Source organism: Rhinoderma darwinii, chromosome 1 (genome assembly GCF_050947455.1).
Source record: "Rhinoderma darwinii isolate aRhiDar2 chromosome 1, aRhiDar2.hap1, whole genome shotgun sequence".
NCBI lineage: Eukaryota > Metazoa > Chordata > Amphibia > Anura > Rhinodermatidae > Rhinoderma > Rhinoderma darwinii.
The window spans coordinates 606,813,629-606,840,884 of NC_134687.1; the positions used below are offsets into that span (position 1 = coordinate 606,813,629).

A 27,256-nucleotide genomic window follows, 5' to 3' on the forward strand; every position below is an offset into this window, starting at 1 on the left:
ATTAACGTGCAAAATGGCCCGGTCATTAAGGGGTTAAGGAGCGCGTTTTCAATGACAACAACTAAGACAACGGCTGTAGATCCTTAAAACTATACGTAGGAGTCAGAGATTCATCTCTAATTAACCTCTAAATAGGTTTTTTCTTGAGAAAAATGTCACATTGATCAGCCTGTGAATTAATGGTTAACTAGATGAAATATGGAAACATAATAATAATAATCGTTATTTATATAACGCCAACATATTACGCAGCACTTTACAATTTAGAGGGAACATAAACAGACAATATCAGACATTACATAGTGACGAAGCAGATTTACAATTCAGACAGGAGGAGTAAGGACCCTGCTCGCAAGAGCTTACAACCTATGAGGAAATAAGGGAGACACAAAGTGTAAGGGTATGTGCACACACACTAATTACGTCCGTACTGTAAACATGATTATACTACGGGACAGTTGTCCTGCAGCAAGGCAGGGACTCCTAGCGTCGTACATAAGTATGATGCTAGGAGCCCGGCTCCTTGCACTGTGTTCGGTCCGGGACTTGCGGCCGAAATACGTCCGTCAATTACGGACGTAATTAGTGTGTGTGCACATACCCTAAAAGTGTTTGTTCTGTACAATAGTCCAGCCATCTTTTATACACATGGGGTGGTAACATAAAGCTGCATGAGCCGGTCACCAGCCAGTATCCGTGTATGACGGACATGAAATACAGTACGGTGCAAGGAGTGTGAGGGAATCTTATTCTGACTAATCTAAAAGGGGGCCATGGAAAGGAGTCAGATAAGGGAATGTTATAGGCCTGTCTAAAAAGATGTGTTTTCATGTCACATTTAAAAGTGTGGATATTGGGAACGAATCTGATTGCCTGGGGTAGCGCTTTCCAGAGGACGGGTGCAGCACGAGAAAAATCTTGGATACGGGAGTAAGAGGTTCAGATTATGGAGGATTTTAATCTAAGGTCATTGGCAGAAGGTAGAGCACGGGTAGGGTGGTAGACAGAGATGAGGGAGGAGATGTAAGGAGGTGCAGCACCGGGGAGAGCTTTGTGGGTGAGAGTAATAAGTTTGAATTTTATTCTGAAGGGGATGGGCAACCAGTGCAGTGACTGGCACAGATTAGAGGCGTTGGTGTAGCGGTTGGTCATAAAGATGAGCCTGGCTGCTGCATTGAGGATAGATTGGAGAGGGGAGAGTTTAGTGAGGGGAAGACCGACTAATAATGAGTTACAGTAGTCAAGACGAGAGTGAATCAGAGCAACAATGAGCGTTTTGGCGGTTTCCTCAGTAAGAAAAGAGCGGATTCTTGAGATGTTTTTGAGGTGAAAATGACAGGAGCGTGAAAGTGATTGTATGTGAGGAGTAAAGGAAAGATCTGAGTCAAAAATAACCCTGAGACAGCGGGCGTGCTGCTTAGGAGTGATGGTAGTGCCACACACCGAGATGGAGACATCAGGTTTAGGGAGGTTAGTAGATGGTGGGAATACAAGGAGCTCAGTTTTAGAAAGATTCAGTTTCAGATAGAGAGAGGACATGATGTTAGAGACAGCGGACAGACAATCACTGGTATTCTGTATTAGAGCAGGGGTGATGTCACGGGAAGAGGCATATAATTGGGTGTCATCAATGTAGAGATGGTACTGGAAGCCAAATCTGTTGATGGTTTGTCCAATAGGGGCTGTGTAGAGAGAAAAGAGAAGCGGACCTAGGACTGATCCCTGAGGAAACCCGATAGCATGGGGAAGAGGAGAAGAAGTGGAACCAGCAAATGACACACTGAATGAGCGATCAGAGAGATAGGAGGAAAACCAAGAGAGAGCCACGTCCTTGAGGCCAATAGAGTGGAGCATGTTAAGTAGGAGTTTGTGGTCTACAGTGTCAAAGGCTGCAGAGAGATCCAGAAGAATCAGGAGAGAGGATTTACCGTCCGATTTAGCCGCCAAGAGATCATTTGAGACTTTAGTAAGGGCAGTTTCTGTGGAGTGTAGAGTGCGGAAACCAGATTGTAAGGGGTCTAGAATGGAGTTAGCAGAGAGATAGCGGATAAGGCGAGAGTAGACCAAGCGTTCCAGGAGTTTGGAGATGAAGGGCAGATTAGAGACTGGTCGGTAGTTAGCAGCGCTGGATGGGTCAAGAGTTGTTTTTTTCAGTAATGGGTTTATAATGGCATGTTTAAAAGTGGAGGGAAAGATACCAGAGGAAAGAGAGAGGTTAAATATTTTAGTCAGGTGACTAGTGACAGCTGGGGAGAGGGACTGGAGGAGGTGTGAGGGGACAGGATCTCTACGGCAGGTAGTAGGACGAGAAGAAGAGAGGAGCCTCGAGACTTCTTCTTCAGTTATTGGGTCAAATGCTGAGAGTGAAGAAGAGGGAGTGCGGGAGGGAAGGGGATCGATGTTACTAGGGGACTGGGAGATAATATCATGCCGGATGTTGTCAATTTTAACTTTAAAATAATTGGCCAGGTCTTCAGCACAGAGATCTGTGATCGGCGTCTGCACTTTAGGACTAAGGAGGGAGTGAAAAGTATCAAAGAGGCGTTTTGGATTATTAGATAGTGTGGAGATGAGAGAAGTGAAATAGACTTGTTTGGCGCGGTGAAGGGCAGAGTTGTAGGTTTACAACATAAATTTGTAATGGAGGAAATCTGCAGTCAAATGCGATTTTCTCCTCAGACGTTTGGCGCATCTCAAGCACCGCTGAAGAAAGCGGGATTGACGCGTGTGCCAGGGTTGTCGTCGTCTTTGTCGTGTGGGTCGGAGTGTAGGGGGGGGCTGCTTCTTCCAATGCGTTTTTGAGAGTGTTATTATAATGTTTGGCGGCCAGATTGGGATAGGAGAGAAAAGATGTTAGAGGGTGCATGGGGGGGGGGGGGGGGGGGGCACAGCCGCACGGGGCTAACTTATCAAGTCTAGTTTGCAAATATACAGTCCACACCAGGAGAAATTGCAGGCCCCCTTTATACAGGTACAATAATGTCGCAGACACAGTTGATTCAATGTTCACACTTTACTGGAGATGAACTCTCTTGGAGAGGCAGAATTCTTGAACGTTACAAATGCAATAACACAGTCTCTTAATAAATGCAACTATATCCATTGGCTGACAACCTGGTCATTACCAGCCCTTGACGGCTTGTGCCCCGCATGGCAATCCAGCATTTATGTCAATTCAGCGGTTCCCGCCCCGCTTGGCAATCCAGCACTGAGGCCTATTCAGCGGCTCCCGCCCCGCTTGGCAATCCAGCTGATTACAGCCCTTGACGGCTCCCGCCCCGTCTGGCATACAGTTTGAGCAGTACTCCGTGGCTTTAGCCCTGCTTAGCAATCTGGGTATTCACAGTCCTTGGTGGCTCCCAGCCCACCTGGCATATCTAGACACTGCACACACACCCTTATCTGTGATCCGGGCGGCCATCTATTGTGGTCACTTACTTTACTCGTGTCCTCAGACCAGTCTTTGGCTATAAAAGGGGAGGACAAGTCTTTTCTGCTCACCGCTCCATGTGTTCCATAAACTGGCTTGAATCCCCATGTTATTACACGGACCTAGTTGTACAGCACCGCTCAGTACTCAGGGTTTTCAGGTCCCTCACTCGAGCCCTTGCCACGTGTGTATATTGCAGCTCACCCGCTTAGGCCTCATGCACACGACCGTATTTTTTCCCACCCGTAAATACTGGCGTAAATACGGGTCCGGTGTCACACGTATTCCACCCGTTTTGCACCAGTATTTACGAACCCGTGCTCGTAAATATGGGTCCGGTGTCACACGTATTCCACCCGTATTTACGAGCACGTTTTTGGCGGCAAAATAGCACTGCACTAATCGGCAGCCCCTTCTCTCTATCAGTGCAGGATAGAGAGAAGGGACAGCCTTTTCTGTAATAAAAGTTAAAGAAATTCATACTTACCCGGCCGTTGTCTTGGTGACGCGTCCCTCTCTTCACATCCAGCCCGACATCCCTGGATGACGCGGCAGTCCATGTGACCGCTGCAGCCTGTGATTGACCTGTGATTGGCTGCAGCGGTCACATGGCCTGAAACGTCATCCAGGACGTCGGGCCGGATGTCGAGAGGGACGCGTCACCAAGGCAACGGGCGGGAGACCGGACTGGAGGAAGCAGGAAGTTGCCGGTAAGTATGAACGTCTTTTATTTTTATTTTTTACAGGTTTATACTGATCGGTAGTCACTGTCCAGGGTGCTGAAAGAGTTACTGCCGATCAGTTAACTCTTTCAGCTCCCTGGACAGTGACTATTTACTGACGTCGCTTAGCAACGCTGCCGTAATGACGGGTGCACACATGTAGCCACCCGTTATTACGAGAGCTCCATAGACTTCTATGGACTGTCCGTGCCGTTATTACGGCCAGAAATAGGACATGTTCTATCTTTTTTAACGGAACGGGCACCTTCCCGTGAGAAAACGGGAAGGCACCCGTCGCCAATAGAAGTCTATCAGCCCGTTATTACGGGTCGTGATTACGACCCGTAATAACGGGAGTTTTTACGGTCGTGTGCATTAGGCCTTACTCCATGGTGCCAGTGTTTGGGCCTCCTCGCTCACACACTCTGAGCAGCCCCTCTCAGTCTTTCTCCAGTCACACTGCACTGCACGTCACTTCCTCCCTCCTGCTTTCTATATCTTCCTGCCAGTATGGAGCCATCTAGTGGCCAAAGTAAATTATTACAGCTGATACACATGTAATACATACAAGGCAAAACAAATAGACAATGGAACAGACTTAATAAAAAGCATAAACTCAGTTCTTTTACGTAAGGGGAAGTACGGTGTTCGACCCCCTTACATATTCCCCGGGTTTAACGAGTGCAGTCCCCTGCACACACAGTTCTTGTCCACCAGGCATTCAGTCCTTCTGCCACGGATGCTGGGACAACCATCTCCCATCTCTGTGGACCTGACTCCACTTCAACTTCCTTTATGGGCTCCACCAACTGAGAAGCAATTGCTAAAGGCCGGGCATGCCCCTCTCTGGGCCGGACACAGAAGCCAAGACCAGAGCCCTTGAGTTGATGGCACTGCACCGCCTTGCCACACACAGAACCATCTTTCAGTGCTGATGTTGGTACCTGACGGGAAGGTCTTCTGCTGGCCCTCACCAGACTGGGCTTGTCGGATTCTGGCTGTACTTGTAAAGAAAGTTCTGAGTGAGTCGTCTGTTGACTGGACTTGCCGACTACTGCATAACTTTTGGCCCTCAAACTCTCTGCAGTAGCCACTTTCTTCGGCTTATAGGAATACAGACGTGGACGTTTCTGGTGAGAGTCAAACCCGTTCACTTTAACTGGGGCCCTTCCTGGAACAGTAACATCAATAGCAAAGTCACCCTTTTCTCCTTCGACTAGCACAAACTCTACCGTCTCTCCCTCTACGAGACTGCCAGGGCACTTGGTCATACCGCTTTGCTTCAGAGCCGTTCGGTGGACAAATAAATCTTTATCAGTGATGCTCCGGCTTATGAATCCATATCCCCTGTGAGCATTGAACTACTTTACTGACCCTTGCATACGGACAGCTTGCACTTCTTCCAATGCCTGACCGTCCTTTGAGCTTGCCTGCCGACCAGTTTGTCCCATCAAGCCGTGCCTGGCAGGTGCTCCTGTAACCGTCACAGAGCCTTGAGCAAAAGTCTGTGCTGCTAGCCCCACAGCAAGGTCTTTTTGTTCAATTGGAGCAACATGTTTTCTGTGACCTTTTAGAGACTTACACCTTCTGGCAAAATGTCCAAGCTAACCACTCCTCCAGCCACTATGAGGGCTGACTGTTTCCTCTCTGGGGTCATGGACGCAACCTCCACTTCTTGTACTTGCCTCTTTTAGCTGGGCAATCTCTGCTGCAAGTTCTTCTAGCCAGCCCACAACATCTTCAGCAAATTTCAGGAACACTGTCACTCATGGATGATGCAGATGCAGGGGTTGATCCATGGAGACTCATCCTGCCGACTACGCCAAGTGTTAGAGGGTGCATGGGGGGCCACAGCCGCATGGGGCTAACTTATCAAGTCTAGTTTGCAACTAAATAGTCCACACCAGGAGAAATTGCAGGCTCCTTTATACAGGTACAAGAATGTAGCAGACACAGTTGATTCAATGTTCACACTTTACTGGGGATGAACTCTCTTGGCGAGGCAGAATTCTTGAACGTTACAAATGCAATAACACAGTCTCTTAATAAATGCAACTATATCCATTGGCTGACAACCTGGTCATTACCAGCCCTTGACGGCTTGTGCCCCGCATGGCAATCGAGCATTTATATCAATTAAGCGGCTCCCGCCCCGCTTGGCAATCCAGCACTGAGGCCTATTCAGCGGCTCCTGCCCCGCTTGGCAATCCAGCACTTAGGCCTATTCAGCGGCTCCCGCCCCGCTTGGCAATCCAGCACTGAGGCCTATTCAGCGGCTCCCGCCCCGCTTGGCAATCCAGCCCTTAGGCCTATTCAGCGGCTCCCGCCCCGCTTGGCAATCCAGCTGATTACAGCTATTGACGGCTCCCGCCCCGTCTGGCATACAGTTCGAGCAGTACTCCGTGGCTTTAGCCCTGCTTAGCAATCTGGGTATTTACAGTCCTTGGTGGCTCCCGCCCCACCTTGCCAGTGGCGGATTAAGTAGACCATGGGCCCTGGGCTGTTACCCAAACTTGGGCCCCCCTTCCTCACCGCCGCCCTGCCGCGCCGTAACTATTTTTAACACTACCTTTTTGGGCAAGCATTAACAGTGTTACGATTTCCCTTGTCACAGCGCGGTGTCCCTACATACTGACAGTATCATACTGTGCAGGGACACAACCTCCTGACAAGGGGAATTGTCTATCAGTCCTGGACTGCAGAAAGACTTTTTGTGAAATACAAGGATTTCCTATAATAAACATGTCAGGAAAGGTGACAGATTCTCTATAAATCTAGTGACTCACAGGTGACGACGTCTCAGATTCTAGTAGTTTTTTTCCTCTTTTCTTCTCCATCCGGTCCAGCGCTCATGACGACTTCTCCCGGCCATGACTCATTTCTGCAGAATTTGCCACTCAGACGTCTCCTCACTTTTCCAACATTTCCATACCTATAAACGAAAATAAAGTTATCATGGTGCCACATACCGTACCCCTAAATATAATAGCACCAAACACTGCACGCCTGAATATAATAATGCCACACACTGTAAAACACCACATACACACAGCCCCCTGTACATAGTGCCACACACAGCCCCTGTAGATATTACACACCCCCATAGATATCGCCATACACAGCCCACTCTATATATCACACATCCCCCTCGTAGAGAGCGTTACACACAGCCCCATATAGATAGTGCCATACAGCCCCCCTGTAGAGAGCGCCACACAGCCCTCCCCCTCTTGTAAATAGCACTAAAAAGCCCCCCCTATAAAGAGCGCCACACACATACCACTGTGGATAGCACTACACAGCCCCCCTTGTATATAGTGCCACACAGCGCTCCCCCTTGTATATAGTGCCTCACAGCGCTCCCCCTTGTATATAGTACCTCACAGCGCTCACACTTGTATATAGTGCCTCACAGCGCTCCCCCTTGTATAAAGTGCTTCACAGCGCTCCCCCTTGTATATAGTGCCACAAGGTTATGTACACATTTAAAAACTTTATATTATAATTATATATATATCTATATATATATATATATATATATATATATATATATATAGTATGTGTGTGTATCAGTGTGATTGATTGATTTTATTAAAAAATATTTTTACTTTTTGAGATATAGCTGCTTTGTATCCTGTATCCGTCAGGTCAGCAGGACTGACAGGATCAGTGACACGCAGGATCCACCTCAAATCTATCACATTTAAGATTATAATTTAGCGCAGGGCCCGTTTCACTGATCCCGTCAGTCCTGCTGACCTGACGGATACAGGATACAAAGCAGCTATATCTCAAAAAGTGAAAATATTTTTTAATAAAACGTAATTACAAAGTTGCCCCAAACACACATTTTTATTAAAAAAAAATAAAACCGACGTGATTTTTGCGACGTTTTTTCCGTAGACAATGCAGGTTTCGTTTTTTTAGCGTTTTTATACACACCTTTTTTGCTATTTTAGAATTTTTATTCATAAAGTTTGAAAATAATAGTAAAAAAATAAGCTTTTTTACGTTTCAGCTATTTTTTTGGGGTAATAACATAGTTTTACCCTAAAATAGACCTTTTATTTGTAATCATCATTGTCTATCGTAAATTTTAATATATTACATGTCTATTTTAAGGGTAATTGGGTCAGCGCTAGCGTTACAACAATCATTGGCGGGGGGGAACGTTTTTTTTGGGGGTGGGTATTTTATGTGTATTTATTATTTAATTTTTTTTTGCACTTTACTATTTTTTATTACTATGGTCTGTTCCTCAAAGGTCAAAAAAGACCTTTGGGGAACTTTATATATTTTTTTTCTTTGTTTTACACCATGTTTTTCCACTGTAACTGGGACTGCACAGCAGCCCCAGTTACAGGGGAAATCAGCCCTCTCACAGTGACGATTGTCACTAATAGGGCTGTGCTGGGTCTAGTAAGACCCAGCAACAGTCTGCCACTAACGGCACCCGGCGATCATGTGACCAGTCACATGATCACCGGGAGGAATAGAGACAGCGCAGCTGCTGCTGTCTCTATTCCTTTACACAGCGTTCATTGAGCGCTGTGTAAAAGAGATCAGAGAAGACAGAAGCAGCGAAAGCTGCTCCTATCTTCTCCTCAGGGTCCCCGGCAGTCACTGACTGCCGGAGACCCGACATTCAGCTGCCCGATCGCGCGGGCAGCAAGTTAAAACCCGAGCCGTAGAAAGTCTATGGCTCGGGTTTTAAGGACCCGTCCCTGACCGCTGGCGGTAAAAATACAGCCAGCGGTCGGGAACCAGTTTGGCAGGAGGATAAGCCTGTACTGACCTCAGCGCCGGTGACCGCCCACCCGGCTCTTCTCTTGCTGCTTTGGAGTAACAGAACAGCCGTCCGTCGCTGTTCTGTTACTCAATGGCGGCGGCCCGCACTTGTCAGGGAGGCATGTCCTACCCTTTTCCCGGCCAATTCCCTGCTCCTCCTCATCTTCGGCAGTTAGCAGCGCTAGCGCGCTGAATAGATTTAGGAGATGATGTGCGGTTCGGGCTGCCATGATAATCCGCCACTGCACCTGGCATATCTAAGCACTGCACACACACCCTTATCTGTGATCCGGCTGGCCATCTATTGTGGTCACTTACTTTACTCAGTTCTTTTACGTAAGGGGAAGTACAGTGTTCGACCCCCTTACAAAGAGATAGGGGACAATGAGGACTGTAGACTGTCTATGAGTTTCTGAGTGTTAATGGCATGTAGATTTCTGTATGTCTGATACGTAGGCATGACCTGAGAAGGCAGAGAATGTTTGATAGTAAAGGAGAGAATGTTGTGGTCAGAGAGCGGGAGAGGAGAGTTAATAAAGTCAGAAACTGAACAGAGACGGAAGAAGACCAGGTCAAGCAAATGCCCGTCTTCATGTGTAGGAGAGTTAGTAAGTTATGACAAACCTAGGGACGAGGTTAAAGATAGAAACTGGGAGGCAGATGAGGAGATTGGGCTATCAATGGGGATGTTGAAGTCACCCATGATGAGAGTGGGTGTTTCAGAGGATAGGAACTGTGGAAGCCAGGCAGCAAAATGATCCAGGAATTGGCGGGGTGAGCCCGGGGGGCGGTAGACGACTGCCACTCGGAGGGAAAAAGGGTGAAAGAGTCTGAGGGTGTGGACTTCAAAAGAGGGAAATGTGAGTAAGGGGACAGGGAGAATGACCTGGAAAGTACAGTGTGGGGAAAGAAGTATACCTACTCCTCCACCCTGCCTGTTCTCAGGTCCGGGGGCATGAGAGGTGGAGACCACCATAAGTCAGGGCAGCAGGAGAAGCAGTGTCAGAATAATAGAATGTCAGGTTAGGCAAATAGCCTAGAAACGCAATGTAGAAAGCTAGGTCAAAGGTCCTTTCTCTGACCTTTTTAAATTCCGATCAATTATAACAACCAAGTTTGTATAAGATGTTCTATATATATATATACACGAGACTTTAAATGAGTTTAGGTGATTTTCATATTATATTTATTCTTGATTTAGATTAAATATGTTTATCCCGCCACTTTTAAGCAAGTGCTTATGTAATTATACACATGAGTGACAAAGACCCCATTGTGTGGATTAAAACGCTTTGCAGTATCGAATAAAAAATTATTTTACGGAAGTTTATTTGGATCTAATTCTTTTCAACTTCAACATCAATACAGATTTTTTTTGATCCTCTGTGTACCCATTCCACATATCTACTCCCCGGGGGGTGGTAATTGTGGAGCTCTAGTCCACGGCTGCAGCGGATAATCCTCCATACAAGCACCACATAAAGTTGTGCCGTTGGATAGCACAACTCTACCAGGTTAGTAATATTCTAACTGTTCTTTCCATTGTTCTAAAGAACTCAAACGATATTGCCCTAGGGAGCGCCCGTATTTATTTCTATTCTAATAATACTTGGTGAGTGGCGACCCCTGTTTTAGATTTGGCATCAAGACCCCCTCTGCCCCAAACTTTTTTTTTTTTAATCAAAATATTTCATTTTGTGATGTGAGGAATGGAATAAATCGGTATTGTTAGTTACCGAATTCTGGTTGTGCGGCTAACTGTTTTTCAGTCACAAGAGGGAGACATTTACTTCTGGTAAAAGCACATACGGGTCTTCACTATTATTACATTATATCTGATATTGATATACAGCCGGTCTATTCCTCTACACTGCTTATTTCATTACAGGTAATGGTTCCTGCTACAAAAACAGAAACACAATATATACAAACTTCATTTTATAGCTGAATATAACACTAGAACAGGGAGGCCGCAGTTTTTATCGACTGGATAGAGTTATAACTGGCATTAATTGTATACCTTTTCCTTATATCATGAGCTAATCCACTAATATGACGACTGCACCCCCCCCCCCAACAAAAAAATTAAAATCTAGACCAAAACAACAGTAAATACAACCAATTTGGCTGGCATATGTCGCCAGTTTTCTGAAATTTTTGAATGGCAAATCTCCTCTTGGGGAATATTCCCCATAAACTCGCAGAGTATAAAATCCTTTATACATATGTAGCCAAGTTTTTCTTGACTCTGATAACTTGCTGCAGCGTGATATCACACAACAAAAGTCATTGAAAACTCATTAAAAAAGTTGAGTTAAAGTTTCTTGCCTCTTTGTATTTAATGCTTTAAGAGTCCAGATAAAGTTGGCTACATCTGTACATTCATGACAACATCTTTGTTTGGCTCCCGATTTCTGGTGTCCCTTCATTATTTGCTGCCAGCATTCCTCTCATAACATGCAGAATCCCTTTGAGAGGAGTGAAAACGAATTCACTGTCGGGAACTGGAACGTGGCCCTAAAACAATGGCAGAAGAGCAAAAAAATTACTCTTGTGATCGTTGTCCCTATTGTGTTATGACGGGGTTAACGAGTGGAAACAATTCTGACCTCGCTGCAGACGCTATAAGAGCCGTATTTGTAGTGGAAAAAACCCAGAATTTATCTGATATTTCTGTCACGGCTGGTGCCACAGGTAAAGGCTCTGGCACTGAATAATGAGGGAGGGGTAAATTGTGTCAGACAATATACAGGGGAATTTGTGGCTGGTACATTGTTATGGATCATATGTGTATGCTACTTATAATCTTTATTTGCTTAAAGAGGCTCTGTCACCAGATTTTGCAACCCCTATCTGCTATTGCAGCAGATCGGCGCTGCAATGTAGATTACAGTAACGTTTTTATTTTTAAAAAACGAGCATTTTTGGCCAAGTTATGACCATTTTCGTATTTATGCAAATGAGGCTTGCAAAAGTACAACTGGGCGTGTTGAAAAGTAAAAGCACAACTGGGCGTGTATTATGTGCGTACATCGGGGCGTGTTTACTACTTTTACTAGCTGGGCGTTGTGTATAGAAGTATCATCCACTTCTGTTCAGAACGCCCAGCTTCTGGCAGTGCAGACACAGCCGTGTTCTCCAGAGATCACGCTGTGACGTCACTCACAGGTCCTGCATCGTGTCAGACGAGCGAGGACACATCGGCACCAGAGGCTACAGATGATTCTGCAGCAGCATCGGCGTTTGCAGGTAAGTCGATGTAGCTACTTACCTGCAAACGCTGATGCTGCTGCAGAATCAACTGTAGCCTCTGGTGCCGACACGATGCAGGACCTGTGAGTGACGTCACAGATCTGCACTGCCAGAAGCTGGGCGTTCTGAAGAGAAGTGGATGATACTTCTCATCAGAACGCCCAGCTAGTAATAGTAGTAAACACGCCCCGATGTACGCACATAATACACGCCCAGTTGTACTTTTACTTTTCAACACGCCCAGTTGTACTTTTGCAAGCCTCATTTGCATAAATACGAAAATGGTCATAACTTGGCCAAAAATGCTCGTTTTTTAAAAATAAAAACATTACTGTAATCTACATTGCAGCGCCGATCTGCTGCAATAGCAGATAGGGGTTGCAAAATCTGGTGACAGAGCCTCTTTAAACTGGAATACCCCTTTAACTTCCTAAAAAGAAAGGATCCATTAAAAAGAGCCCTCAAAAACACTTGTGCTTAAAATGTATGCTTAATCCTTTCTTTGTAATATATATATATATATATATATATATATATATATATATATATATATATATATATATATATATATATATATATATATATATATACAGTGAAGGAAATAAGTATTTGATCCCTTGCTGATTTTGTAAGTTTGCCCACTGTCAAAGACATGAACAGTCTAGAATTTTTAGGCTAGGTTAATTTTACCAGTGAGAGATAGATTATATAAAAAAAAATAACAGAAAATCACATAGTCAAAATTATATATATTTATTTGCATTGTGCACAGAGAAATAAGTATTTGATCCCCTACCAACCATTAAGAGTTCAGCCTCCTCCAGACCAGTTACACGCTCCAAATCAACTTGGTGCCTGCATTAAAGACAGCTCTTACATGGTCACCTGTATAAAAGACTCCTGTCCACAGACTCCATTAATCAGTCTGACTCTAACCTCTACAACATGGGCAAGACCAAAGAGCTTTCTAAGGATGTCAGGGACAAGATCATAGACCTGCACAAGGCTGGAATGGGCTATAAAACCATAAGTAAGACGCTGGGTGAGAAGGAGACAACTGTTGGTGCAATAGTAAGAAAATGGAAGACATACAAAATGACTGTCAATCGACATCGATCTGGGGCTCCATGCAAAATCTCACCTCGTGGGGTATCCTTGATCCTGAGGAAGGGGAGAGCTCAGCCGAAAACTACACGGGGGAACTTGTTAATGATCTCAAGGCAGCTGGGACCACAGTCACCAAGAAAACCATTGGTAACACATTACGCCGTAATGGATTAAAATCCTGCAGTGCCCGCAAGGTCCCCCTGCTCAAGAAGGCACATGTACAGGCCCGTCTGAAGTTTGCAAATGAACATCTGGATGATTCTGAGAGTGATTGGGAGAAGGTGCTGTGGTCAGATGAGACTAAAATTGAGCTCTTTGGCATTAACTCAACTCGCCGTGTTTGGAGGAAGAGAAATGCTGCCTATGACCCAAAGAACACCGTCCCCACTGTCAAGCATGGAGGTAGAAACATTATGTTTTGGGGGTGTTTCTCTGCTAAGGGCACAGGACTACTTCACCGCATCAATGGGAGAATGAATGGAGCCATGTACCGTCAAATCCTGAGTGACCACCTCCTTCCCTCCACCAGGACATTAAAAATGGCTCGTGGCTGGGTCTTCCAGCACAACAATGACCCAAAACATACAGCCAAGGCAACAAAGGAGTGGCTCAAAAAGAAGCACATTAAGGTCATGGAGTGGCCTAGCCAGTCTCCAGACCTTAATCCCATCGAAAATTTATGGAGGGAGCTGAAGATCCGAGTTGCCAAGCGACAGCCTCAAAATCTTAATGATTTCCAGATGATCTGCAAAGAGGAGTGGGCCAAAATTCCATCTAACATGTGTGCAAACCTCATCATCAACTACAAAAAACGTCTGACTGCTGTGCTTGCCAACAAGGGTTTTGCCACCAAGTATTAAGTCTTGTTTGCCAAAGGGATCAAATACTTATTTCTCTGTGCACAATGCAAATAAATATATATAATTTTGACAATGTGATTTTCTGTTTTTTTAAAAAAAAATATAATCTATCTCTCAATGGTAAAATTAACCTAGCCTAAAAATTCTAGACTGTTCATGTCTTTGGCAGTGGGCAAACTTACAAAATCAGCAAGGGATCAAATACTTATTTCCTTCACTGTATATAAATATTTTTTATTTTTTGTCACGGTTTAAATCAATGTGGTGCGTGCAGAACTGGATTTGTGTTCCGCTTGGGTGATATTTAACTATAGACACAAGGATGCTGAAAAACTTGTCAAATAAGTATTTACTCCGTCTAAATTTAATGTGAATAATAATGTAGAATGAGATGGACTTATTCTGACTGTTGCCCCTCTTCTGCTGTTGTCACAGTGCCAATCTTACTATGATTTAAACAGCTGACCCATGTCTAAAGGCCCTTTTACCCTGGCCAATTATCGGGTACAAAAGGCTCTTTCCCTATAATTTCCCAGTGTAAACCGGGCAACGATCAGCCAATGAACAAGTAAACGCTTGTTCGTCGGCTGATTGTATAGTTTAGCTGCCTAAAATATTATCATTTTCGGCAGCACATCTTCCTGTGTAAACAGGGAGAGGTGCTACTGACTTGATAGATATGTATGGGGACCGGCGATCGGAGTAATGAGCACTCATCCCCATACCAGCTCATTGTGAAAGGAGCAGACAAGCGCTGATCAACGAGCTGTCTTGTTGATCGGCGCTCATCTACATGGCCCTGGTCGGGTAAGTATGAACGGCTTTCTTCCACAGCGGAATTTCCATCCGAAAAATTGCACGACATTGTGGTGCGATTTTTTGGACGTAATGTCCTGCAGGTTCGAGGTCAGACTCTGCGTGATTTTTACGCAGCGTATCTATTCCGTTGGAACCCGGCCTTAGGGTGTGAGAAATTAAATGAGTACAGAACTAACACTGAACTTAGGGCAGATAAGAGATAAGGAGGTTTGGCAGAAGGTAAATCGTAATTATGGCTACAGTATGTATAGCTTCACAATAACTTTTTTGTTGTTGTTGCTCCAATACATCTAAAATAAAAGATGAAGCAACTTTGCAAATAGTCTATGTTTAAAATATCTGTCCTACGCAAACTTACTGTTTGTGTACTTTATTGACGAAGCTGCTGCACAATGGTTACAGATAACAAAATAATCCTGTGAGTAGCCTGATCCAGCAGACTTGGAATACTCTCCTGCATCTTGCTAACTTTCTGATGAGGGAAGAGCAGGTATAGGCGCAATGGCTGGAGTAATGGCAGAAGGGAGGGGAAGAGAAATGCTTTATAGGGAACGCCCACTGAGGTCTGAACCTGCAGTTTCCCAAGCAGTCATATCAGAGAAAGCAGATAAATGAAGCAATACAGAATCAGTGAACGGCATAGAACATATCAAATATTTTTTTGCCATGGCAAAGATGTACATACAAAATAAGGCGGTGTTCAGATGACGTGGATGTTTATGAAAAGATTCTCCTAGATATCTTTACGAAATCTGCATTGTAAATTTTTTTTTGTATGAGAATTCCTATTTAGTTTAAACATGAGCAAAAGGTCATGCAAAATCTGCAACAGATAGGGCATGCTGTGGACGTATGAATTGTGGATTTTTGTCCTGCACTGTATGGATGGGATTTCAAGAAATTATTTCTATTTTTGGTATGGAATTTTTGAAACTTTGACCCAATCTGCATGGTGTCAACCCAGGATTTTCAAAAAGCGGCGCCTGCTGCATAATAGTGATTAACACTGCATTTATTATGCTGGTAACTAGAGATATTGAACACATTTTTTCCCCTCTATTATGATTATTATGGTCTTAGATGTTTTCTTTGCTCTTTTTGTTGTATATTGTTATAGTTTTCTATCATTATTATTATGTCTTATATGAGGTTTATCATGGACCGGAGCGTTTTTCTTGCTGTAATTAGATAAGAGTACTGGCAATGCTGAGATATACAGAAACACATGGAGCAAAACACTCCACTTATTTGAGCTCTGGGGTTATAAACAACTGCTATAGCCCATAGTAACCATGAGAACTGAAATGTATCATAATATCTCATATAATACAGACATTCAATTGGATCTGATAGAAGAATCAAAACAGATGTAATGATACACTAAAACAAATACTGTACATAGAATGAAAACGCCCAACATGTGATATGTGTGAAAGACAAAGCCCTGGAATAAGGCATCTCACAGCATTCACGGCATTCTTTTGAGACTAAACTTTGCAACCAGCAATGTAGCAAACTCTGTATAGGCTCTATAATGAGTAGTACAAGTGTCCTGGATTGCGTGGGCATGTCCCTTTAAGGCTGGGTTCACACGACCTATTTTCAGGTGTAAACGAGGCGTATTATGCCTCGTTTTACGCCTGAAAATAGGGCTACAATACGTCGGCAAACATCTGCCCATTCATTTGAATGGGTTTGCCGACGTACTGTGCCGACGACCTGTAATTTACGCGTCGTCGTTTGACAGCTGTCAAACGACGACGCGTAAATGGACTGCCTCGGCAAAGAAGTGCAGGGCACTTCTTTGCCACGTAATTTGAGCTGTTCTTCATTGAACTCAATGAAGCACAGCTCAAGATTTACGAGCGTCTCAGACGCCTCGTAAATTACGAGGAGGAGCAATTACGTGTGAAACGAGGCAGCTGTTAACAGTCTGTCTTTTCACACGTAAATGCCTCTCATCGTGTGAACATACCCTAAGAGGGATGGGCTGCCATATAAAGGGCAAAATATGGCGGAGCTTTGATTGGGTGGTCAGGTTTTTTTTAAGGTGTAGGCCCAGTTAGGCTTAGTTTGTATTGGTAGGTTCGTGTTTTGGGCACAGGTACACCAGTGAGCCTGTCCGATCATGCATGTTAGAGTAGCGAAGGTGTAAAAAGGGATTGTTTAAAGGGCCGGTCTTAGGAGTATGCGACCTGTAGGGTTGCGCAGGGCGCATCAACTGTCACTATTGACCTGGGTTGCCAATGGCCCAGATGGCCTGGGCATCCAGATTTTGCACCCACCATCCCACGAATCGTGGTTGTAACTATAGAAAAAGAGCTGCATGATAGAGCTACATTCCTTAGTTTATTGATTGGGTAATGTTATCTAGGCAGCTTTGAGATGCCTTTTCACTCAGCCAACCAGAAACCTGCTCTGTACTGATGAGAAACAACAACTCCGAAACAGTTCTGTCTACAGATGGGTGTCTCTAGTTTGGCTACTAACTCCTTCCCGACGTATGACGTGTACTCACGTCATAGCTGGATAGGGGAAGTATGGAGTGGCCTCACTGGCTGAGCCCACTCAACACAACGTAGGTGTCGGCTGTATCTTACAGTCGACACTTCACTGTAACAAGCAGCATCGCCCTCGAGCGCTATATCACTAATTTAACCCCTAAGATGCCGCAGTCAATAGCGACCGCGTCATCTAAATAGCGACCTGCTATGACAGCCCATCAGCCCCGATTGAAGGTCCCCAGGTCTGTCATATTTGTACACCTAACAGAAGCCTGTCAAAGACACAATATACTGCAATACACTAGTATTGCAGTATATAGTGCTAGCGATCCAACGATCACTGGTTCAAGTCCCCTAGGGGACTAGTAAAAATCATGTAAATAAAGCTTTTTTTTTATGTACAACAAATATTGAAAGTGCAAAAAAAACCTTTTCCCATTTTCTCCCTAAAGCATCATAAAATAAATAAATAATAATAAGCACAATTGGTATCACTGCATCCATAAAAGTCTGAACTACTACAATATGACATTATTTAACACGCACAGTGAATTCCGTAAAAAAGGTAAAATGCCAGAATGCATGTACCCCAAAATGATACCCTTAAAAACTACAGCTCATCCCACAAAAAAAAAATAAGCGCTGAAGTTATGGCTCTCAGAATTTGTGACTCAAAATAAATTTTATTTTTTACAGTTAGTTTTTCCCTTGTAAAAGTAGTAAATCATAAATTTGGTATCGCCGTAATCCTATTGACCTGCAGAATAAAGTTAACATGTAGTTTTTATCACATGGTGAATGCCATAAAACTTAAGCACAATGGAGGAATCTGTTTTTTTTTTTCATTTTCCACCCCATAAATAATTTTTTCCCATTTTTTAGTACATTATATGCAGTGGCAGATTAAGTAGACAATAGGCCCTGGGCTGTTCCCCAAACTTGGGCCCCCCTTCCCCACCACCGCTCTGCCGTGTCTATAGTGAACACCACGCTTTTATGCGAGCATTGACAAATGGGTGTTACGATTCCCCTTGTCAAAGGGCTGTGTCCCTACATACTGACGGTCTCCAACCATCGTTGACAGTATCACACTTCCTCTTGACAATAGAAATGTTAACACACATTTGTCTATTCGTCCTGGGTACACAAATATATGTAGAATACAAGGATTTCCTACAACAGACATGTCAGGAGAGGTAACAGATCCCCTATAGATCCAGTGACTCACAAGTGAGGTCTTCTCTGATGGGAGTTGTTTTCTTTTCTTCTCCATGTGACGCAGACCGTTATGGCGACTTCTCCTGATGAGACATCTTTACCCATCACTTCTGCAGCCATTTCCAGCCTCTATAGAATCCAAATTTAGACACCAAGGCCCAGAACCATACATTAAAGAGGTTGTCTGGGCATGGACCGGTTTTTATACTGATGACCTACCAATGTGCCCGGACAACCCCTTTTAATCAGACTAATAAATTTGGACCCCAGACTAGATGATAGAATACATACAGACCCAGACCTTCTAAACTATTTCAGTCCCCAGGCCAGACCCCCCTAAACAACTACAGACCCCAGAACAAGCACCCTAAATAAATACAGACCTTAGACAGGACCCCTAAATACAGACCCCAGACCCGACCCTCTACACTAATAATGACCACAAACCTGATTCCCTTAATACAGATCGCAGACCAGACCGCCAAAACTAATACAGACCCCTAAATAAAGACGCCTAAACTAATACAGACCCTAGACCAGGCCCCCTAAATACAGACCCCATAAACTAATACAGACCCCAGACCCCTAAATACCGACCCTCTAAATACAGACCCCAGACGTCAAACTAATACAGACCCCAGACCCCTTAAACTAACACAGTCCCCTAAATATACAGACCCTAAACGCCTTAAACTGATACAGACCTCAGACCCCCTAAATACAGACCCCTTAAACTAATACAGACACCAAACTTCCTAAATACAGACCAGACCCCCTAAATACAGTCCCCAAACAAGACCCCTAAATACAGTCCCCAGACCAGACCCCCTAAATACAGACCCCTTAAACAAATCCATCCCTTATACTTACATAGCAGCTCACCTCAGTCTTCTCTGTGGAGTCTTGCTGCTGCTCATGGTTCTGCGGTCATGTGACCAGTAGGTCTCTAAACAGTAGTAAGAACTTCAGAGATGAGGTCATGTGACCTTATGTCTAAAGGTCCTTTGCAGGACATATACAATGCCGTTTCGTCGCAGTATTTGCACGATTCGCAGCAAAATTGCAGCAAAAATGCGTCAAAACGACATTGTACTTTGGGCAGCCATGGGTCCCCCGGGAGCCTCGGGCCCCAGGCGGCCACCCAAAATGCCCTATGATGATCCGCCATATAGTACAATAAATGATGCCATCAAAAACTGCAACTTGTCCTGCAAAAATCAAGCCCTCATAGGCAGGGCGGTTTTAGTCAAGGTATGGCCCTGGGCAAAGTTAAAAGTGGGGCCCCCCGGGCGGGGCTTAGCTATGGCGGAGTAAGCACGCACATCGGGGGAGCTCCGTGCAGCGAAGTGCTTAATAGCAGCCTGAGCCCGTCTAAAACCGGCAGGAGATGCCAGCAAAACGCAGGGGACAAGGCACTACACCCTCCCGCTCCCTACCTAGCTTGCAGACGCGGAGTGCTAGCATGGAGCGCTTCCTATCAGCGGCGTCTGCTTCTCAACTCCCAGGTGTCATGGCGGACCCGGCACTGCATCCTGCCACGTGCAGATCTACGGGCCTTCAGCACGCAGCAGCAGGAGCTCAAGCGCAGGGATAGAGGATCGCACCACAGCCTGGGGTTAGCAGCTATGAGGTACCGCACGTGTCCCCTGTCCTATCTAGCCCTGTACTTCAACCAGCCACCGTGTCCCTGCCCAGAAGCCCAGATACTGATTCTGTCCCTTTACAGCCTGCATTGCATGCAGATTTACATCTGCTCAGGGAACTGATCCAAGCTTTACCTACCAGGCAGGACTTAGATTCCCTGGTGACCAGAATTGAGCAGTCCCACCAAGATATCGCTGCCTTACAGCAAGAAGTGGATAGGGTGGACACTAGGATTACCGACACAGACCAAGCGGTCTCCAATATTGACAGCAGAGTGCTAGCTCTGGAGCAGGCAGCCATTTCCAGCAGAACGCATATACAGTCTCTGGCGTTACAGTTAGACGATCAGGAGAACAGGGGTCGCAGGAATAATATCCGTCTGAAAGGCCTCCCAGACCTGGGTCCCAGAGATGACCTTCCAGCCAGGATAACTGCCATCTTTAACACGGTCACTAACAGGCCGTTGGAAGCGACATTTTTGCTAGATCGTGTCCATAGGGTTTCTCGGCCTGGTCCGAACGACCCAGCCAACCCTCGTGATGTTCTGTGTAGACTACATTACTACTCGGACAAGGATTTAATCATTCAAGGCGCGTGGTCACATGGCCCGGTCACGGTGGATGAATGCAGGGTCACGATATATCCAGATGTCTCCCCACGCACGCTCTATATGAGGCGCCTCCTGCATCCACTACTAGAGAAGATCAAAGCTGCGGGAGCCACTTATAGATGGGGTCACCCGTTCCACGTGGTCGTAAGGAAAGAATCAGCCACCTTTCTTTTGCGCCATTTCTCAGATTTGGAGGCCTTATTCAATTTCCTGTAGATCGAGTCGTTTCCAGTCCCGGATTGGCTGGCATTGGACAGGCCGGAACCATCGCAACGCCGGCGCGCTCGGCGCCCTAGCCAACATCTCGACAGACCTCCGCTCCGAGAGTCATTAAGGTCTCAGCCGGACCTTTCGCTACTACTACCGCCCGAGGCCTGACGTGGATTACCCTCAGAAGTATCCTCAAATCTCCGTGGCATTATCTGATCTACAGTTTATAGCGCTGGGCTCTGCACAGCGCCTAGCGTCTCTTTTTTTGTTGCAGGTTGTTCTGACAGTCCCTCCGAGAAGTGCCTTTTCTCAACCGAACTTTGTGTGCAGTCCTGGTTCTTTCTGAGACTTCCGTGGACAGTGAACTGTCACCAAAGACTCCACAGATGCCTGCAGAACTGTAGATATGACCCGACATACAGTTTACCCTTCTTCCTTCCTTGTCCTCCCCCCCCTCTCCCCCCCCTCCTCTCTCCCCCTCGTGAATTGTTAGGAAATTGCTCGTGTTACGACATATTGTTAGTATTGATGATAACTTGTGATCCAATTTGCTTTATCTGTATCTTGTTGAATGTCACACTAGGGCTCTTTCTGAGGAGTCCCTTACTTATCCCTTTCCTCTCCCCACCCTCTTTCCCCTTCCCCTCCTCCTCATACCCTCTCCCCTCCCCCCCTCTCTCCTCTTACCTTCCCCCCCCTCCTCTTTTCCCCCCTTCTCCTCAATCTCCCCCACCCCCACCCTTTTAAATAGGACGTGTTAGTATTCCGGGTCCTCCAATAAGTGGAGTTTAATGTTATATATCACAGGTCACAGATAGTGTCGCTCTGGGTTTACAGTGTTCTTCTCTCGCAGCTTTTCAGATGAAGGGTTAAGCTGGCTTATATGGCCGTGTTTTTTGTAGGGCCAGGTAACAAAATGTTATGTCCTCCCTTGCCCGCCATTTGGTGGACATCGGACGAGTTTTTGTTCAAAGTTTTGTGCTTCTTGCTGCATGGGGCTCCCCCCCCACTCCTCATTGGTTTTCTTTGTTCCCGTTTTGTTATTAACCTTTTCTCCACAGGTCTCCGTGCCGTGTGGGTGTTGGCCTTTGGGTCTTTTTTTTCTCTCTCTGTCAATTTCCTTTTTTTTTTTTTTTCCTTTTTTCTCTCTGGTCTCTCCCCCTACTCCTCTGTGTCTTCTTTCCCTCCCCTCCTTTGTTTCCATCACCTACCGGGGACATGGCCCACCACTCCCAGACTGACCTTCGGATAGGCTCGTTGAATGTCAAGGGGTTACATAGTCCCGGGAAGCGATCCATTTTGTTCAACATGCTGAAAGGTAGACACTTACATGTAGCTTTCCTGCAGGAAACGCACATTAGTGAACAAAAACCTTTTAAGATGTCTAACCTATGGTTTCCACATGCCTATCATAGTTTCTCTCCTGACCCGAAATCCAGGGGGACGAGTATTCTCCTGTCTCGTTCTCTTCCGTGGGAATTTCTGGACTCTCGCAGTGATGGGATGGGGCGAATGCTACTACTCAAGGGCAGCATTAATTCACAGATCTACACCTTTGTTTCCTTCTACCTACCCAATGTGGGTCAAGGTTCAGCTCTGCTCGGTTTTTTGGATGAGCTAGAGGAGTTTCAGGAGGGTACCATTGTCCTGGGAGGTGACTTCAATGTTGCACTGGAGCCTAACATGGATGTCTCAAGGGGGACATCATCAATTCCACATTCCCAACTGCGCCGTATTAAGCGTTCGCTTCACAAGCATAATTTTGTGGACACATGGCGCCTATTACATCCGGGTGATAAAGATTTTACTTTTTACTCATCTGTCCATGACACCTACTCCAGACTCGATCTAATATTTGTCAAACACTGCTCACTCCCAATTTTACAGGCTGCCGATATTGACTCAATTTCTTTCTCAGATCATGCACTTGTCACGCTATCCGTAATAATGCAAGCCCCGATATTACACCAATCTCAGTGGAAGCTCAATCCGTTGCTTCTTGATGAGTCCTTGGTATCTTCAGATGTGCAGCGTACACTTGAGGAATACTTCACGGCCAATACCCCTGCAGACACAAACCCACGTGTACTGTGGGAAGCGCACAAGTGTGTTGTACGTGGCACCTTTATTAAACATGGAGCTCGGTTAAAAAGGGAACGTGCGGTGACCACTGCTCGGCTTCTCTCGGAAATTAAGGTGTTAGAATCTACTCACAAGCGTTCCCATGAATTAGCATGTAAAGTCGCGCTACTCCAGAAACGAGAAGAGCTCCGTACTCTATTAATGTCTAAGGCCAAAGCTACCCTATCGAAATGCAAGCGCCACTTCTACGAATATGGGAATAAATGCAGCAGGTCTCTGGCCAGGGCACTGAGACTCCAGCAAGCGCGTACCTACGTACCCTTTATTGCAACATCCTCCACTACTCGGGCTAACTTGCCATTAGACATAGCCTCACAGTTTCGCGACTTTTATGCCTCCCTATACAACACAGACTCCACCAACCCGGTCACGATGGCGAACAACTTCCGTTCACGTATCAAAAACTATATTGCAAACTCAGGCATGCCTTCTTTGTCAGAGGAAGTATTAGGCGCACTGGAGGCTCCAATCTCTCCACCAGAACTAGCTGATGCACTTAAGAGCTCCGCTAATGGTAAGGCCCCAGGGCCTGATGGATTCACACTCCCCTACTATAAAAAATACTCCGCTACCCTTAGCCCACATTTTTTAGTGTCCTTGAACTCCTTCTCCTCCTCAGCTCGCGTTCCACCAGATACACTCAGGGCCCACATTGCAGTGATTCCCAAACCAGGGAAAGACCCCTCTCAGTGTGCTAGCTACAGGCCGATTTCGCTTCTCAACTCTGACATTAAACTCTTTGCGAAGATTTTGGCAATGCGGTTGGCACCGTTGCTCAGTGGGGTCATTCATCTTGACCAGGCGGGGTTCATGGTGGGCAGAGAGGCTCGAGACAACATCACGAAAGCGATCAACCTTATACATAAGGCTAAGCTGTCCCGGGTTCCACTGATGCTCTTGACAACTGACGCTGAAAAGGCTTTTGACAGAGTCAATTGGGCATACATGGAGGAAGCACTACTCCGACTTGGCCTGGGCCCTCAGATGATGAGTTGGATCATGTCTTTGTATTCTTGCCCCTCGGCGAGGGTCCGGGTGAATGGCATTGTCTCTGAAGAATTTGCCATCCATAATGGGACACGCCAGGGCTGCCCACTCTCACCCCTGATTTTTATCCTGACACTGGAACCATTTCTAAGGCATGTTCGTGCCAACCAAGACATTCAAGGCCTAGGGGAGGGCTCCCATGTCAATAAGGTGGCAGCATACGCAGACGACCTTTTGTTTTTTCTGACCAACCCTGTCACCTCTCTCCCGAATCTGATGCAGGAGTTTCGTCGCTTCTCAAGCCTTTCCAATTTTAAAATAAACTTTGCCAAATCAGAGGCCATGAATGTCTCCCTCCCCGCCCCCATGCTATCTACGCTAGAACAATCTTTTAGTTTTAAATGGAACTCGGTGGCGCTTAAATACCTGGGAGTATATATCCCGGCAGATTTAAAGGGTATATTTAACCTGAATTTTCCGAGGTTTCTTACTGAGATTAAAGCGGATTGTGCGAAGTGGTCGGGAGGTTCATTTACGTGGATGGGCCGATGTACTATTTTTAAAATGAATGTCCTACCACGACTACTTTACTTATTCCAGGCCCTTCCTATAGCAGTGCCATCTTCAGTCTTCAAAGCGATCAACTCCATACAAATATCTTTTGTCTGGAATGGCAAACATCCACGCCTTAGTCGTTTGCTTCTGTGTCGTTCCCGGAAGTGGGGAGGTCTGGCTCTTCCTGACATTCGTTTGTATTACAACGCAACTCATTTGGTGCGCATAGTGGACTGGTGTAGACACGCCCCTTTTAAGGCATGGGTAGGTATTGAACAAAGCTTCTCGACGGTCCCTCTCGAGGTATCTCCATGGCTGAAACGCGGACTTCTCACATCCCTACACCATCACCCCACGATCGGTCCCACGCTCAGATGTTGTGCCCTTGTAGCGGTCCGTTCACACCTCCTGCCTCTTTGCTCCCCCATGTCTCCGATCCTGGGGAACCCATCTTTTCCATCGGGGTTGAGTGACTCGGTGTTCAAGTCTTGGGCAGCGAAGGGGGTATTTAGGGCAGAGCATTTTTTTAAGAACTCGGAGTGGCTCTCCCTTGAGGAGTTGACGCAGATGCCTGAACTCCCTCCTTTGGGTTACTGGCGCATATTTCAACTCCGCCATTTCTACTCTTCTTTACCACACTCGGAGCTATTCCTAGCTCCGAGGTCCCCACTGGAAGACCTGTGCGTGGGCGCTGAGCCGGTTCGTCATTCATTGTCCACGATCTATCACCTCCTACTGAACCCGCCTGACCTCCCGGCGCCTGGATATATTTCTGAATGGGAGTCGGATCTGGGTATTATCCTAACCACAGACCAATGCTCTCGCATTCTCTCTCTTGTTCATAAAACCTCAATTAGCTCACGTTACCAAGAGGCTAGCTTTAAAATACTCTCGCGCTGGTATAGGACCCCGGTTCGCCTGCATCAGATCTTTCCGAATGTATCTCCTCTCTGCTGGAGATGTGGACTGGACAATGGTACCCTCCTTCACACTTTTTGGTCTTGCCCGCTACTTGCAGAATTCTGGAATGGGGTTAAAAGGGTGATTTACGAGGTAACAGATACCAGCTTAACTATGGACGCGGCTTTCTTCCTTCTCCATCACTGTGATATCCCAGCAAACACCTACAAACGCTCCCTGCTGCACTATCTAGTGATGGCGGCTCGACACTGCATTCCCCTGCGTTGGAAGAATTCTTCTCCTCCCACTCTGTCCCTCTGGGTCTCCAAGGTTAACGATATAATGCACATGGAGCATCTGACCTCGAGCATTCATGATAATCATGCCAGATTCTGCCGCACTTGGGCTCCGTGGATTATATTCCAGGACTCTGACTCCTACAAAGATATTCTGGGACAGACGAGTGTTGGTGAGTAGTCCTTATTGGATGCGGCCTGGGGCGGCGGGGATGTCCCCGGAGGGAGCAGCTATCCCTCCACCCACTTGTCCATCCTTCACCCTTTCCTCCTTCATTGTGTCCTACACTACCTCTTATGTACACGGGGGGGGGGGGAGTGTATAACACTATAATCAAGAAATAATGAGGTTGTTATACATGACTAAATTTTAGTAGTAATACTCAATTCTATGCATTCCTAACCTTATACATGTATATCACCCTCCCGTATGTACGTACGTTTATCTGTATTCTTTTTTTCTGTAAAAATTTGGCTGTTAGCCTTGAAAATAAAGAATTAAAAAAAAAGTGGGGCCCCAAATGCTGAATTACTGTATCAATAATGCAGTCAATACAGAAGGCAGTGTGTAGAGAACTGCATCGCTGATTTCTAGCGCATCCAGGAGTATTGCAAGCCCCAAATATGTCCCCCCTTTCACACAAAAAGATTATCTATATACATATACAGTTATTAAATCATACCGCTATACCAGATTAAATATTACCTGCATATTGTTACTGAACACAACTCACTATTATAAGACCAAAATTACCAATAATAACACAATATAAGGTCCAAATAATACCGCCACACCATAACCACAGTCACTGAATATCACCCCAAACTGTTACTGAATAATACTGCCAAACCATAATCATAGTGACTTAATAATACCTCCATACTGTTACTGAATAATACCACCACACCATAACCACATAGGGACTGAATAATACCTCCATACTGTTACTGAATAATACAGCCACACCTTAACGATAGATATTGAATAATACCCCCATACTGTTACTGAATAATACCTCCACACCATAACAACATAGTAACTGAATTATACCCCCATACTGTTACTGAATAACACCACCACACCATAACCACAGTAACTGAATATCACCCCTATACTGTTACTGAATAATACTGCCAAACCATAATCATAGTGACTGAATAATACCTCCATACTGTTACTGAATAATACAGCCACACCTTAACGATAGAGAC

The 27,256-nt window shown here is 45.5% G+C and overlaps 1 protein-coding gene across 1 annotated transcript in view; it reads right to left on the reverse strand.

The window, feature by feature from the left end:
- PMAIP1 (phorbol-12-myristate-13-acetate-induced protein 1) overlaps positions 1–7,076 on the reverse strand; it is a 60,972-nt gene extending 53,896 nt beyond the window's left edge. The window contains exon 1 of the mRNA XM_075854972.1: positions 6,939–7,076. Coding sequence (XP_075711087.1) covers positions 6,939–6,989 — 51 coding nt within the window. The 5' untranslated portion in view covers positions 6,990–7,076. The remainder of the gene's footprint in view (positions 1–6,938) is intronic.
- Between the last annotated feature and the right edge of the window lie 20,180 nt (positions 7,077–27,256).